The sequence below is a fragment of the Triticum dicoccoides genome, chromosome 1A (assembly GCF_002162155.2).
Source record: "Triticum dicoccoides isolate Atlit2015 ecotype Zavitan chromosome 1A, WEW_v2.0, whole genome shotgun sequence".
NCBI lineage: Eukaryota > Viridiplantae > Streptophyta > Magnoliopsida > Poales > Poaceae > Triticum > Triticum dicoccoides.
The window spans coordinates 390,136,178-390,152,659 of record NC_041380.1 but is presented as its reverse complement, the minus strand read 5'-3'; the positions used below and the strand labels follow the sequence as shown (position 1 = coordinate 390,152,659).

At 46.3% G+C, this 16,482-nt stretch overlaps 2 protein-coding genes across 2 annotated transcripts; both read left to right on the top strand.

Moving 5' to 3' along the window:
- The first annotated feature begins 721 nt into the window (after positions 1–721).
- On the top strand, positions 722–3,076 carry LOC119275432 (peroxidase 57-like). The gene is made up of 4 exons (XM_037556274.1): positions 722–1,294; positions 1,403–1,582; positions 1,756–1,918; positions 2,389–3,076. Exons 1-4 carry the CDS (start codon positions 1,064–1,066, stop codon positions 2,796–2,798), a joined length of 984 nt encoding a protein of 327 aa, XP_037412171.1. The 5' UTR covers positions 722–1,063; the 3' UTR covers positions 2,799–3,076.
- Positions 3,077–5,822: 2,746 nt separating this feature from the next.
- Positions 5,823–8,660, top strand: LOC119275424 (uncharacterized protein At5g43822-like). Its single transcript, XM_037556265.1, has 7 exons — positions 5,823–6,215; positions 6,464–6,736; positions 6,993–7,111; positions 7,196–7,372; positions 7,693–7,740; positions 8,047–8,111; positions 8,200–8,660. The coding sequence occupies exons 2-7, from the start codon at positions 6,605–6,607 to the stop codon at positions 8,241–8,243; spliced, it is 585 nt and encodes a 194-aa protein (XP_037412162.1). The 5' UTR covers positions 5,823–6,215; positions 6,464–6,604; the 3' UTR covers positions 8,244–8,660.
- The last annotated feature ends 7,822 nt before the right edge of the window (positions 8,661–16,482 follow it).

The window sequence follows — 16,482 nt, the reverse complement described above, 5'->3', positions numbered from 1 at the left end:
GATTCTTGGTCGCTGCGACGTTGGGATGGGGGTGAGGGGAGCTGCGGTGGCCCGATGGCGAGGCGGTGGTGGCGGCGTGGGTGTAGGCACGGACTGCTGGCAGGGACACAGAAACTGGGTGGCGGCGGTGACGGGGTGGGGCGGGCGAGGGCTTGCTGTCGATAGGGGTGGAAGAGAATGGCCAATGTGGCATCGACGGGTGGGTCAGGTGGAGGAGTAGGCGCCGTCCGTTGCATGTCCGTGTCGACACAAATCAGACTCAAAATTGGGTCGGAAATGGGTCGGCGGGTGGACGAAAAACGAACACGTGTTCGTTTAAGTCGACGCGTTGGGCCGATTTTTCTATTCTGACGACCTAAATAGATACGCGCGGACGAAATGAATCAGGGCGAATATAAACGGAACAAAATGCTAACGAAGCTGTTGCTAGCTAGTTAAGCTGCGTGAGGCTGAGGTGCACCGGCATGGGTGGTGCAGCCTGTGGGGTGTGGGCACGTGTGGCCGGCACGGGTAATGAGGCCCAAGGCAGTCAGCAGGCGCAGGATCCGAACGCTCGCGCACGACTCTCCACGCAATCTCACTGGCCACACCTGTCCATCTCACTGGTCCATGATGCTACGATGCTTCCTTCTTCTCCCCTTGTACTCGTAGCTACAAGTAGCAGTACGTGTACTGTCGGCTACTACATTGCTCGATCGTCCTCCACACGATCCCACCTATATAGCCGCGCCTCCATTCTGCCTGCGCCTTCGCGAAGCCTCGAAGCTTGCACAGTCGTCGAGCCAGCCAGCCAGCTAGCTAGCAGCTAGCCAGTACAGTCAAGTGGCCACCACCCCCTTCTCTCCCTCTCTCCCTCTCTCTCTCATTGCCGCCGCTGCTGCGCATAGCTAGGCAGCAGACGCGCTCGTCGTGCTCGCCCTCCCCCTCTCGATCGTCGCGCTCGTACGTGCGTGCTCGAAGCTACACCTCGGCGGCAAGAGGCGCACTGCGCCGCCGGACCGATATATCCATCGATATCGGAGAGAAGCAGAGGGAGAGGAGGAGATCGCTCGATATACATCCGATGCAGCCTGCCGGGTCCGCCTCACGCCTCGCCGTGCTGGTGGCCGTGGTGGTGCTGGCGTCGTCGGCGGCGTGCTGCCGCGCGCAGCTGGCGAGCAACTACTACGCCGGCAAGTGCGGCAACGCGAGCGTGGAGGCCGTCATCCAGAGCGCCGTCCAGGCCCGCCTCGCGTGGGACAAGCGCATGGTCGCCGGCCTCCTCCACATGCTCTTCCACGACTGCTTCGTCCAAGTAAGCAAAGCATACATACATGCTGCTCCTTCTTCCATTGTTTGGAGTGATTTCTAATAGCTAGTTTGCTCACCTCGTCGGCGGCACAATGCATGGATGGGTGGTCAGGGGTGTGATGCGTCGCTGCTGCTGGACGGCCCCAACACGGAGAAGACGGCGCCGCAGAACAGCGGCATCTTCGGCTACGACTTCATCGACGACATCAAGTCCGACCTGGAGGCCGCCTGCCCCGGCGTCGTCTCCTGCGCCGACATCATCATAGCCGCGACCAGGGACGCCATCGCCCTGGTACGTTCGCTCGCTACCACGTTGCTGGTTGCGCAATGCAGATGCAAACCAAAAGAAAAAAGAAAATGAGAAAAGACCGAGTGTTCTTAACCGTTGGCTTGGCTACCATGTTACTGTTCGCTAGTTATTTCGTTATCAATATTTGACTATTGGCACATCGATCGACCTTACAGTGCGGAGGGCCGAGCTATGCGGTGACCCTGGGCAGGAGGGACGGCATGGTGTCGGTGTCGTGGATGGCCGGCGACCTGCCGTCGCCCCACGTCGACATCCCCACGGCGATTGCCATGTTCGCCAAGAAGGGCTTCAACAGCTTCGAGATGGCCACCCTCATGGGTACATTTCGACCTCCCTCTCTCTCTTCATCGGCTATCTTGGGTTTTTTACCCCAAAAATAAAAACTATCTTGGGTTTACCCTTCACCACTAGCAGTCCTTTGACCTAGGTAGAACGGCGTATTCCATGTGCATTAACACATGGAATGTCACGTATACCACTGCTGATACATAAAAAAAAGTTTATGTAGGGAAATGCATATGCATAGGGCTAGTTAACCTTTGTACTCGCCGTGTATCTAACGTCTTAATTTGCTTAACCTAATTAGATTAGATCAGTATTCAACCAAGTACCTAGTGTATGTATAATATTCTGCTGTTGATCGAGATCTGAGGCACATTGGTAAGTGGGTAGAGTAACAATCGCACACACAAATTCCCACGTCAAAATTTCAACTGCTGTAAGAAAGAAACCTTAAATTAATCTAAGCACTTCCGTTGCAAGATATACTTACGTGCATGCATGTGCAGGCGCGCACACGGTGGGGGTGACGCACTGCTCGGTGATCGAGGACCGCCTGTACAACTTCAACGGCACCGGCAAGGCGGACCCGTCCATGGACCCGACGTACGCGTGGGTCCTGACAACGTACGCGTGCCAAAAGGGCCAGCCCTTCGACAACATCGTCTACCTCGACGACCCCTCCAGCATCCTCATCTTCGACAGGAGCTACTTCAACCAGATCAAGAACCGCCGCGGCGTCCTCCCCGTCGACCAGGCGCTGGGCATCGACCCCGCCACCTCGTGGATGGTCGAGTTCTTCGCCACCACCGACTTCTTCCCCGCCATGTTCGCCCACTCGATCACCAAGATGGCCGCCCTCGAAGTCAAGACCGGCACCGCCGGCGAGATCAGGAGAAACTGCCGGGTTACAAACTAAACTAGATGGTATACGACAAGTTTGTTGCTAGACACCACAGGACCAGAGATCCAAGAGATGGAGAGTATACATGGCCATTTGAGGCGCCCAATTGAGATCCATGCACATTCATATTTTTTTCCTTTTTGTCAAGGATCGCGTGATTCTACTATAGTAGTCGGTCCACCTGAGTAGCATGCAGTACGTAATTTAGTTGTGATTCTTTTGTACGTGGCTGGTATAAAAATAAGCATTCCATGATGTGTCGATGCCGTTGTTTGCTCAGAAGAGATCATCATACAATACAAGTGTAGGATTATATATATTTTTTACCAGAGAAAAATGAAATGACTTTCCTCTCAAGAGCCAATTAACAGGGACTTTGCTTGGCATGACCGCATGAGCTAGCCAGCAATTACTAAGGCTGGTCGTAATGGCGAGTATCATGTACTAGTATCATACATATGATACTAGTGTATGATACTACATCTGTAGTGCATAGTATCATAAGTTAGTATCATAGCTAACTTTATTTATTAGCATGCATGATACATAGTAGCAAATCATTTAATATTATACGGTATCATGATAGGTAGTATCATGCATGCCAACTAGGCAAATTTGATGAGGTGGCATGGAATTAAATGAAGAAAGAGAGAGTTGAGTAACCCAGGGACAGTGTTTACATCTACTGTCATGAAAAAACTTAATTAAATTTGATTAATTAGGATTAATGTAGCCACATTAGTCAACTAGCATATTGAAGAGTCTGAAACTAGGAAGCACATAGAATATGAGCAGAGTGCATCCCCAGAGGCCTTATTTTTGTTTTCCCAGATGCTATCACTCGTCAAGGGGATGCAAGAGGAATCTTCACGCCGACGCAAGCCATTTTCTTATTACGCGCGCGTCTGGTCCAGGCAAATTAAGCCAACTGGACTGAAACCCTAAAAAAAGGGCAATTGAAGCCATCACGCCGCCGTCCAGCTTGAGCTACCCCAGTAGATCGATACGCTGTTTGAATTTATATATACGCTCTTCGTAAATAATTCTATCTGTATAATGCAATGTAATGTAGCCATGGTAGGTGTAAGAAAATTCGGAAGGTGACATTCCCTGGCATAGATACGTGCATACAAGCACAAGATCGACATTGCTTCGAGAATGGTCAACACAGCTTGCTAGGTAGCTCAAGCTCCAGCTGACCGAGAAGGCAAACAAGTTGATATCGGAGCTACTATAGTACAGTATTTGTTTCTCACAAACTACGTACTATGCATTCATATTAGTATTTGTTTCCAACTTGTGAATGGTAGCTACTGTGGTTGGCATGATTAATTCATGGGTTCATGAGTTCATCCCATGAATGCATGTTCAAGTAGCGTGATTTGACTTGCATGCAGTTAGCCTTCGGTCTTGGGGCCGGGATGCATGATGCATGATGCCTCAAAGGCTCAAACTGACAGAAAAGGCAACCGTACAAGCATTCAGTCTCGCACGGCCTGGCTACACGATGCACACAAGCATGCATGCATGCGGACCAGATCATCGAGGAGCCACTAAGCAGAAGCTAGCACATGTACTATTGTATGCACTTGATTGATCATGTGCACATCATGCATCTGGACTTTCTGATCCAGCATGATTAGGTCGAGTTATACAAGTGATCGCATGTTCAGCTACATATAGAAAAGGCTTCGTGTGCTCTCCCCAACGACTTGACTTTCGTCATGCAACGCCGTGCCCATGTCCACTCATGGAAAGCTAAGTAAGCTTCACCCATCGATGTAATTTTCGCTGCGCAAGAAAAGAACTTTAAAACACAAGGAATCAGGATGCCAGGCTGAGCCGGCGGGAGTCGATGAAAGTACCATCTGCACCATGATGTCGGTAGCTCCATGGTGAGCGCGTGTTCTGGATATAAACCTGAAAATACTACGGGATTGTGTACGTAGAGGCAATCGTATCTATCGAACAGTATAGATGCATGGGAGTATGTTGAAAGATTTATACAGGTTTAGGCTCTCTCGGTGGAGGTAATACCCTACTCTTGTGGTGCTCTTTCTCTTGGCGTAGATTACAACATCGTTGAGTAACGGCGGTATTGAATGCATTGTGGGGGGTTACGGTACGTATCCTAGGGCACAGCCAAATGTAGGCCATCCGACTATGTTTCTTGGTGACCGACTGTTGGGTCTCATCTGTTAGGGGTTCGTAAACCGACTGTAGACACTTGGTTCCTTAGAGAATATCTCCCTGGTATCTGACGCCATGAGCTGGTGTCGCAATGGGACTTGTGTATAGCCCTTGGCTCATTGTCTTCAGCACTGTATTTCTTGGTTGGCTTAGGCCTTAGGCTAAGCCATGCGTATAACCTGACCCATTTTGCCCTTCAGGCGTACCTCCTGTATAGTTGACGGTCAAATCTAGTTGACGCCCGCATGTGTCAACTAGGGAAGCCAACACCCGCTGGCGAGCGAGGTGGGTCATCCTAGTTCCTTGCGCGCTGATGCGTTCGTTGTCCGCTGGTTGCCGTTCTTTTCATTGTGGTTTTTGTTTGTGTTTTCTATTTCTTTCAAGTTATTTCTGTTTTTTTGTTTGTTTATTTTTTGTTCTGGTATTTTTCCCTTTTTATTTTCTAATACACCGTGAACACATTTTTAATGCACAGTGAATACTTCTTTAATATACCATGAACATTTTTAGTACATCACTAAATATTTTTGTAGTGTACTTATTTTAATACACATCCAACGTGTTTCTAATATATGGCGAACTTTTTTATTATATGGTGAACATATTTTAGTATAGACTGAATTTTTTAAAATTAAACTGGAAAATTTCAAAAATACTATTTTAATTTTTTAACAGGTTTTTAAAATTTAGCCTAAAAATCCCCCCTTTTTTGGAGAAAATCCGACTAAAAACCAAAAAAAAAAACTCACGCCAGAGTGGGCCGTCCTTCTCCTCTTTGGAGGTCTCTCTCTCATTCCCCGATTTATGTGGCCGAATGTCCGAACTGGACTGGCCCACGACGTACGCGCCTGTTTTTTTCCTTTTCATGCCCAGAGTCCTCCGATACAGCTAGGGCCGTTCCGCCGCCGCCGCCGTCTCCTCCGCTCTTCCCTTCGCCGCTGGCCTCCGCGCCCCACCTCCGCCTTCGAGTTCTCCCGCCTCGCCGCAGTGCCGAGAGTGTCCTTCCTCTGCCGCGCTGCCTCTTTCACCGGCCGCCGACCGACGGCAAGCCACTGCCTCCCGTACCGGCGAACCGCGTCGCGCCGTTGCTGCACGCGGAGGAGGAGGCCCCCATCTTACCGGCCGCACACCTCCCTTCGGAAACCAGCCGCTACACATCTCTCCACTCCAGTGACTGGCGGCGTGCACCTCGGCAACTTGACCGTCTTCTCCACCGTGTCGGACACTCAGCAAACAGGCAACGTAAGTCCCCAGCTCGTCTCATCCTCTGCCTCAAATCTTTGTTCAATTTGCACTAGTTCTATATGTAGATCAAAGATCATACATGGATGCTTTTCTTGGAGATTCTACCACTTGTACTGGTCCTGTATTTTTTTTTTTTTTAGAAAAGGAGACTTGTACTGGTCCTGTATGTAGAATTGTAGATGATACATGGACTGAATTTCAAAATAAACCGAATTGTACTAACCGAAATTTTGGTTTCTACCCAGGCCTGGCCGATACATAGCCTTTCGGTTCTCAGCGGCCACCGCCGTTTCCTAAAGAAAAGCAAGCGCCGCCGAAAAGTTGGTCCTAGCTGTGGGTTCGAGCACCAGGGTTGGGAAGGGAAACAAGGCGAGCTGTTAATCGGGATGGAGGCGATGGTGCGGAAGGTGCAGCAGAGGGTGAGGAAGGCACGGGAGGAGACGGATCGGTGGGACAACCTCAACTCCCGCCTCCTCTCCCAGTTCTCCAACGCCACGACCATCATCACCCGCCTTCCGGTACATTTCATTCTCCTTGGATCCTCTTTGTGCTTATTTGCATTCTACTTTTATGCAGCGTCTTCAGTGATGCACTGCGCGTGATCAATTCACAGCTGTAATGGGGTTTTAGAAATCTAGTAATGGGTGGTTACAGTAGCTTTAGTTAATGAGCAGTACCAAATTTTAGGAATAGTGATCCTGATATTGCTGCATTGTGATTTTGTGATTCTTTACTCCCCGGAGGAATTTTGAATTCTTACTCATCTCGTGTTAGGTACTTGGAGATGCTAAAAACTATGGTGTCCTGCGGTGTGTACCCAGCATCAGGGAGGATCTCTTGGGGAAGCAGATGGAGAGCCTGGAGCTCATCTTTGTTTTGATGAGGGAAACTTTGTAAGATGCTGTCACTTTTGTTTTAACCGCTTGTGCGATGGAATTGTTTTGGGTTGGCGTTACAATGCTGCTGCATTTTTTCAGGGAGGAGTTCAGTGGCATTGCCAAAGGTTTGAGCAAAGTGTTGCGTGATACTAATCAGATGGTGAGGGGTGGATCCGCACTCAGTGCAAAACAGTTGCAGTTACAAGTGGGAGTTTTGCCAACTATCGCAGACTGCTTGGATGGGCTACGAACGCTGTCAGATATGCACCAGGCTGAGTAAGAACCAAGTGAAATTCCTTTACCAAACCTGCTGAAGCTTGACCACATTCTCAATTTTTGTTGTTGTTGCCAAATAACATGAATCTGGCTCACTTGACCACATTCCTTCTGGTTGAATAGAAGATTGTTGCACTATTGCTGATATGTACATTTGCCATCTCGTATATGGCCAGTTCACCAATACCATCTCTTAGCATTTTGTTTTCGCTGGTGTCATATGTAAAAATGCTATTTTTCTAACAATTCATTGATATACATCTTACTCTTTTTATCATAGCAGAAGCTACTTCTTTACTGACAATGCATTGGTATGCCAGGTATGCGCTAAAATCATCAATCATCTCTTTGTTGACATGGACAAGCAGGCAAGTTGGAGTTTATGGTCACTAAACTATCTTTTCATCTCCTTAGATTTATTCCCTGTATTTCTGTATCTCTGTTAATTTACCCAAGACTGATCTCCTTCCCATCCCTTAAAACTACTCCCTCCGTTCCAGAATACTTGACTTCCATTTGTCCAAAAATGAATGTATCTATATATTAAAACATGTCTAGATACATCTATATTTTGACAAATGGAAGTCATGTATTGTGGAACGGAGGGAGTAGCAGTTAGGCACATCTCGGTTCTTATCTTTCGTCATTGACTTTTGGTGCCCTTCCCTTTGCAGTTCAAGTGATATCGCTGCAATGCGCCAACTCTTGGTAGACCAACCGAACATACCAAAAGATGAAGGTAAGAAACGGAACAATAGTACTGAAAATATGGTTTTTACTAATGGTTTGATCTAATGCTTTTCCACTCCATCTTCCTCATTTTGCAGTGCAATCTATTTTCGACATTATATTTGCTGATGAAATTTGTTAAGTTGGGTGTGTGTCCTACTGCCGGGAGCCTATTGCCCAGACATGTCGAAGCCATTGTATTTTGATCTACTTTCTCATCTAGACAAAGCATGAAGGTGGCTGCAGTTTCAGGTTTAATGATCCCAATTGCTGACAAAGCTCAAGCTGGAATTAATTGAGAGAACCGTTAGCTTGTAAACCTGCAAGTGGAGTCGACATATTGGGAAGTAGCAATGTTCCGTCTCGTTGTATGGTCAAAGTCTTTATTTCTGGAATTTGGTATCAAACTATTGATCTGCTGCAACTTAAAGTGGTCTGGTGAAAGTGTCTTGGGGAAATAGTTACTGGAAGTTTCCTAGCTTTGCTTATTTGACCCTTTTGTTATGTTAACTATCAGTCCTGGAGATTGCAAGTTTTCAAACTTTTTCTTGAGAAAAACCCCCTCCATTCACAAATATAAGATTTTTTTGGATATTTCAATATGGACTACATACGGACTGAAATGAGTGAACAAACACAGTAAAATGTGTCTATATACACCGATTCACAAAAAAAAGTTAGAACATCTTATATTTGTGATTTTTTTTTTTGAACAAGGGGGTGGTGCCACTGGCACCTTTCATTGATCTCAAGCGCAAGTTACAACTGAGATTTTACAGTGTTCCAAATCGAGATTTCCTAGCTTATGAAGCATAGGACAGTGATCAGCTGCATGAGATCTGCTATTACAAACTAAAATGGAGTAACCATTGGGAGCTGAAGAGTATGCATTGGCTGCATTGACATGCGCTTTCCTGTTAAGCTCCCTGGGAATGTATCAAACATCAGTTCGAATCTGATTAGTGGCAGCAAAGAAGCTAGCTAAGTAATTCCTGATTTCCCAATGGCCAGGCTTGTTACGAATATCTCTCGATGCTGCGGCACGCGCCAAAGTCTGGTTGTCTGTAAGAAATGTAGCCTCAGTTATAGCCAATTTAGCTACTATCTGATCTGCTACCTGAAGTGCTCTTGCTTCCGCCTGAAGCGGGGAGTCAACCTGATTTTCCAGAGCAAGTGCACACACCTCAATTTGCTGTTGTTCATCTTCGAAGTAGATGAGTACGCCAATTCCCACAATGTTTTGCTTTCCTGCTTTCCATGCGGCATCTGTATATATCTTGCACCTTGAACTCATAATTTGAATTGGACCTGTATTGGCATGCTTCTGAGAATTTAGAGATGCATTTGTTTGCGAATTTTGATCATTGCACTGCTTCGCAGGATCAATCTGAAAAGCTAGCCCCTGATTCTCTAAGATGGCCTGCATTGTTTGGTACACCTGTGTTGGTTTTGTTTCTTTCCTGCCAAAGAGTGCATCATTCCTCACCTTCCATATGCACCAAAGAAAAGTCATTATATTTATAAGAGAGGCCTGGGGGTGCCCTGAGTTAAGAAGAGCATGAATAATTTCTGCAATGCTAGTATAGTTGTTACAGAGGATTTCAGATTTAATAAACCAGGGATGAGCAACCCAGGCTGCTTTTGCAAAGGGACAAGTAAAGAAAAGATGCATGTCATTTTCGTCCTGATCACACCTAATGCAGCCTTTCTTAATATGCTTGGAATATTTCTCTGGTCTCATGCCTGTTGGAAGAGCTTTCCTCAAGAGCCTCCATGCAAAAGTCTGTACTCTTGGAACCATGGTCTTATCTTTCCACACCTGCTTGAGCAACTGCTTGATTTCTTGAGATACCTGTCTAGGTAATGGAGATCCCTGCTGTTGTAAGTCTTGGAGGCATGCTTTGTAAGCAGATTTTGAAGTACATTTTCCTGAAGGATGTAATTTCCAACAGAGGATATCAGCTCCCTGATGTTGAATAATTGGCACCTTCATGATGTTGTTAGCCACTTCATAGTCAAAAAGATTATAAATAAGACTGGCATTCCATGTTTTTTGATTTTGATTCCATAAATCCTTGATTTTGGAAGGATATACATAATGCCCCGGACGAATTTGTAAATGCTCATAAATCGATTGCCAATGAGGAAACCAGGGAGTGCTCCAAACAGAGGAATTACCATCAAGAATTTGATAAATTGAATTTGCATAAAGAATGTGCTTTACCTTGAGAATTGAAGCCCAGAAACCTGATTTTGGAATGTTGTTTTTTGCTCTCCATATAGAAGTATCAGGAAAATATTTAGATTTAAGTACCTGTGACAAAAAACTTTGGGGTTCCTCTGCAATTCTCCAAGCTGCTGATAGGATTAGTCCTCTATTTACTGCTTGGATGTTCTTGATTCCTAGCCCCCCTTCAACTTTTGGGGTGCAAATGTCCTTCCATGCCCTAAGGCAAAGAGCTTTCTTTGATGGGTCTTCTTTTATTCCTGTCCACCAAAAATTCCTAATGATAGAAGTAAGTTTGGCAATAAGTTTCCTAGAGAAAAGGATATTTGACATATAGTAGACAGGGATGGAAGCGAAAACTGAATTGATCAGAGTTAATCTAGCTGCATGTGAAAGTTTGTTGGCCTTATAGCCAGTCAATTTAACTTTAAATTTGTCGGCAACAAAATCATAAGCACTGGATCTATCTTTGTCAGGGAGGATTAAAGGATGTCCTAAATAGATAGAACTATCGCTAATATCCTGCACCGGAAAAATTCTTTTAATACCCTCCTTATTGATGGCATTGACATTCCTGCTGAAAATAATAGCAGACTTGCTCCAGTTTGGCATTTGACCTGAAAGGTTGCAAAATCTTTGAAGAATTTGAAGCATATGAGTAGCTTCTTCAACTGTAGCTTGTCCACAAATCAGTAAATCATCAGCAAACATTAATGAGTGAATAGGAGGACATCCTGGCCCTAAAATAATCCCTGATAAGTGGTCGGCGAGCATGGCTTCCTGTAAAGAGATTGACAACTCATTGATGGCCAGAACGAACAAGTAAGGGGACAGAGGGCAACCCTGCCTAATGCCCCTACTACTTTGAAAGCGGCCATAAGACTGACCATTAATAATAACCGAGAAAGTGGGGATAGCCATGCAAGCATAAATTAAATTTATGAAATGACCATGCAGTCCTTTACGGGTAAGAGCTTTAACAATGAAATCCCATTCAATTCTATCAAAAGCCTTGGCAAGATCTATTTTAACCATAAAGGCAGGGCTATTCCAAGATTTAAGGTTAAAGGAATGGGTAATTTCCTGTGCAATGATGATGTTATTGCTAATCCTTCTGCCAGGTATAAAAGCTTGCTGAGAGTGATGAATATAGTTTGGCAGGTGCGGTTTAAGCCTGTTTGCTAAAGTTTTAGCAATAACTTTGTAAATCACATTGCAAAGACTAATGGGCCGAAAATCTTGAGGGACCAGGGGAGCAATTTTCTTAGGAATCAAAACAATATGAGTATCATTCAAATGGTTAGGAACAATACCCTGTATGTAGAAGTCTCTGACTACCTTGGTTATATCATCACCTATCCAATCCCATGCAGCCAAATAGAACTCCACATTAAATCCATCCGGTCCCGGTGAAGCATTCCTTTTCATAGCTTTCAAGGTATCCAGGATCTCCTTTTTATCTGGGATGCTAAAAGTAAAATCATCTTCTCCTTCCTGGTAGGTTGTGTTCATGTAAGGCCTGCCATGATTCACATTAGAGGAGGAAAAGAGATTTTGAAAATAATTGATGAAAGTCTTGGCAATAGTATGAGGATCAACTTGAAGATTGTTATTCTCATCCTTAATAGAAACAATTCTGTTTTTCCTCCTCCTTTTAAGCACATCATGATGAAAGTAATTAGTGTTTCTATCACCATTGACAGCCCAATGCTTTTTAGCTCTTTGCCTATAATACTCTGTTAACTTGGTCATGTTTTGCTCATACTTACAAATCAGAGAGGTCTCTAGAGAGTGGTTCTGTACCTGAGGAGGTTCCATTTGGATATTTTTTATTTGCTCACCTAAAGTATCAAGCTCCTGCTGAATTGGCTTCTTCTTTCTACACCACACTCTTAAAGCTCCTGCAAGGTTAGTTGCCCTATTGTGGAAAGCTTTATCCCTGGAAGCAATCCAAATATTTTTAGCATATTCATGAAAATCACTTTCCATAAGCCACCAGTTTTCAAATTTAAAGTTCCTTTTAGGCTTGCGCATATGAGCATCAGTAGAAAGAAGAATAGGAGCATGATCACTGAGAATAATAGGAAGATTATAAACATTAGAATTGGGAAAGACCGCACACCATTCAGCATTAACTAGACATCTATCAAGTCTTTCCATGGTTGGGTTGGAAGAATACCTTTTGTTTGTCCAAGTATAAGCAGGGCCACTATATCCCAGATCAATCAGACCACATTGTTTCACAATATAACGAAAAGCATGCAAGCGAGAGTAATTCACAAAGGGAGAACTTTTATCGACATCATAAAGTATATCATTAAGATCTCCCATACACAAAATAGGATTGCCTTGGTTATCATACACAAAAGAGGCAATACGATCCCAGATGTCACTAGAGCGACGATGATACGGGTCTCCATATATACAAATAAGAGCAAAAGAAACGCTAGAAACTGGATTAACTACAGAGGCAAGGATCACATGGAAGTCCGCAAAATGAACCTTAACTTGGACCTCGTCCGTCCACATCAGCCAAAGACCTCCTGACTTGCCTCTTGAAGGGACAACTACGCTATCTACAATGTCAAAACGATTAAGAAGATCAGCTCTATTAGTCTTGGATGATTTAATTTCAGAAACAAAGGTGACCTGAGCACTAGTAGAACGCATGAGGTTGGCAAGGTAGGTCATCTTCTCACTGCCTAGGCCCTTGCCTTTGCCCCGGCAGTTCCATGCTATGCACTTCATGGCGCCCGTGGTGCCTTATGGGCTGGCACCAATGCCCGATCTAGTTCCATATCTTCATCACGTATATCCTCTGACAAAGCCAAATTATTGCCATGTATACCAGAGATAGTCTCACTCTCACCTTGGACTGATATTGATATATCGACCCTGGGGGGGGGTCAGGATTAGTATCCACACTCATCTGGTAGTTGCCAATAGGCCGAGGAGGACCTGCTCGCTTGCTAGGAGGAGGATAAGGACGCCCCATCAATCCTGTAGTCTGGCGTCTGACTCTACGTACAGACGGGCCAGTAGCCATCTTCCTCGGTGAGTGATAGCAGCTGTCATCAGGAGAACCAGCCCCCAAAAAAACAGACCCGTGAGGGTTGGAATTGAGAACACCAAATCCTGGAGGTGGAACATCCCACTCACTAGGTCGTCTTCCATGCTGCCGTTCCCGCTCCCCTTCTTCTCCTCTTCGGATTTCCTCTGTTGCTGCATCTCTAGTTCGTCCACTATCTGCACAATTGTTCTCCCTTTCTTCATATCTGAAGGAACAGAGATCAACTCCTTCTTTCTCTTCTCTATGAGAATTGACAGCCCCTATCTGCTGTACAGGGTGACAAATCTTCTGATTTTCTGCTGCATCAGTCTGAAGTGTTGGAATTTCGCACGCGCCAACAGGAGCAGCACTCTTGATCGGTTGAGTATCTGATGGCTGACTTGGAGAAAGGGCTCTTTTGATTGTGGAATTTAGAGGAAATGTTTGCAAAGGTTGAGGAGCAGGCTGCAGAAATGGTAATGGATTATCGGACCTATTGCCACCATGCATGGAGAACATAGATAATGTACTGCCCTCTCTTCCCTGGTCTTGACTACCTGTAGTCAGAGGCTGATTAGAATCAGCTGTAATTGTGTTTTGTTGCCCACTGATTACAGGAAAGGACCTTTGACCCATCATAAACTCGCCAGTAATTTCTTTTCCATAATTAATCTGCGTTGAAGGATGCCTCACATACTCCAACTCTTCTGTAAGCATCCCATTGCCTTTGTCTTTTGGTTGGTCCTCTTTAAACATCCTTCGAAATCTGCTGAGAATGGGATTGGATGTTCTTCCATACTCGATAGACTGCACTGGTATCTTCTCTGAATTCATAATCCATTCCCCATACATGTAGAACGGAATATCTTCTGCAGATCTATTGTTTCTCACCCTTGCCATGATAATATCATTTCTTTTTGGACAGTGCTGCACTGTATGAAACATAATCCCACAAAAAAGGCATATTCTGCCAATCTTTTCATAGTGAAGATAGACCGTCTTAGAAGTATTGTCATCCAAAGTCAGGTTGATCTTATCTACCACTGAATCCTTTATATTAATCTTGGCCTTACCCCAAATATAATCTGGTCTTGCAAACAGCATATTCTCTTGCAAAGGATGGAACTCAGATGGCTTGCCAATTGTAGAGAGGATCTGCTGCAAGAGATTGAGGGACCTATGATTCCTTGGTACTCCATAAACACGAACATTCACATATATATTCTCAAACTTGTAATCCTCCTTAGTTTTGGATTCATCCATTGGATCTATCCATTCTAAGAGAATATTGTCAGAGCCCATAGTCCATGGCTGGCGTGTGTATACAAACATCATGGATTCAAGAGAAGTAAAGTGAGCCATAAAGAGATGCCCTGAAATCTGAGAAATTGCATGAAAATGGTGCCTCCACGCTCGTGTCATGGCTTGAGAAATTGCTTGGTGAGACAGAGATCTTGGAGTTCCTCAGTACATGCCACTTTCATAAGAAGATTGTAGCAATACTCTATCTGTGGATCTTTACTGACCTGAACTGCCCGCAAGTTCTGGATTCTTGGCGCCTCAATACTTATGGCTTGAAGATTCAAAGCCAACTCCGGAATCTCCATCACTTCAGTGGCCTCTGTATGCCCAGCTTCTCTGTGTTCGCCTTTTCCCCCTTCTTGAATCGCTGATGGCAGGTAACCTTCCATCTGAATGGAGAGAACTTGGACCAACTGGAGAGAACTGAGCAGATTAGGGGAGAAGAGGGAGGAAGAGATTACGGAGAGCACTAATCAGGCTTGGAGGGCGGAAGAACGAAGCGATTAGGCAGAGGAGTGGGGATCTTGAATCTAGGGGTTGGGGTGGAGATTAGAACGGCATTTCGCCAGTCGCCACAGGGGCCAACGAGAAGGAACTAGAACCCTTATATTTGTGAATGGAGGGAGTATTTCTTTTGACCTTGGTACAAGAACTTGCAAATTTCAAATTATTGAGTGAGAATGGGCAAATTGTGCTTGGTTTCTCTTTCATAAAGTTCTTTGTTTGCCGAAGAGAAGAAATCCTTACAGGACGGCCACCATTTCGAAAAATCTCATACCCGCTCCGTTTCAAAATAAGCGTGTCAACTTTGTATTAACTTTGGAATATACTGATAATTGGTCAACACTCAACTGGCAGCTGGGTGGAAGAGAAACTGGTCGTAGTTCAGATGGTACGCAAATCAACACTCATCGTGTGTTCAAAATGTTTCCAAATTGCGGCCTTGTGTTTCGTAGTAGAGTGGATGCTCGTCGCTCCTGGTGACATTTTTCTCTCGTGGCCTCGTGGGGGATGGTGGCTTTGCGGATTTCGGATCTGGATCGACCAGCGGGGTTCGGTTCATCGCGGCCGTCCGGATTTTGAATTGGACGGCCCACGTCGGCGGCAGAGCACATGTCAGCACGAGCGCCCTTCCCGTCGTGCGCTCGGCCCCCTCCCCTCCCCACCCAATGTCCATCCCCCGCCGATCACCGCCGCCGCCGACACCGCCGCCGTGCCCCGGCCTCCTCGGCGCCCTCCACCACAGCGTCTTGGCCGGCCACGCCGCCCCCGCCGTCTCCCTCCTGCCCACCCTCTCCCGCGCCGGCCTGCGCCCGCCCTTCCCGCTCCTCTCCTCGCTCGCCCGCCTCCTCCTGCTCCGCCGCGCCGCGCCGTCCTTCCCCGCCCTGGCAGGCCGCCTGCTGCTCTACGTCCGCCTCGCCGGCCTCAAGCATTTCGTCGCATATTCCACCCAGCTCGCCAACCACCTCCTGTCTCTGCATTTCCTCCTCGGCCGGCCGCGGGACGCCCGCCGCCTGTTCGCCAGAATGCCCCGCCACAGCTTGTACTCCTGCAACGCCATGTTAGCGGGGTACGCCCACCTCTCCCTCGCAGCCCCTGCAGCGGAGATCTTTGCTGCTATGCCGCAACGCGACCTCAACTCCTATAACTCTGCTATGCTCGCACTCGCGAGCGGTGGAGAGATGCGGGGAAGCTTGGTGCTCTACTCCGACCTCCGGCACACGTCTCCTTCCCTTGGCTACAGCGATCACACCTTCTCGGCGCTCCTGGTGGCGTGCGCTGGTCTCATGGACAGGGACCTTG

What these genes read in the sequence shown, in the direction of transcription:
- LOC119275432 (XM_037556274.1), top strand. Translation starts at nt 1,064, where the DNA reads ATGCAGCCTGCCGGGTCCGCCTCACGCCTCGCCGTGCTGGTGGCCGTG. An exon ending in TCCACGACTGCTTCGTCCAA is followed by an intron (nt 1,295 to 1,402) that starts GTAAGCAAAGCA and finishes ATGGGTGGTCAG; the next exon opens with GGGTGTGATGCGTCGCTGCT. An exon ending in CCAGGGACGCCATCGCCCTG is followed by an intron (nt 1,583 to 1,755) that starts GTACGTTCGCTC and finishes TCGACCTTACAG; the next exon opens with TGCGGAGGGCCGAGCTATGC.
- LOC119275424 (XM_037556265.1), top strand. Translation starts at nt 6,605, where the DNA reads ATGGAGGCGATGGTGCGGAAGGTGCAGCAGAGGGTGAGGAAGGCACGG. An exon ending in CCATCATCACCCGCCTTCCG is followed by an intron (nt 6,737 to 6,992) that starts GTACATTTCATT and finishes ATCTCGTGTTAG; the next exon opens with GTACTTGGAGATGCTAAAAA. An exon ending in TTGTTGACATGGACAAGCAG is followed by an intron (nt 7,741 to 8,046) that starts GCAAGTTGGAGT and finishes TTCCCTTTGCAG; the next exon opens with TTCAAGTGATATCGCTGCAA.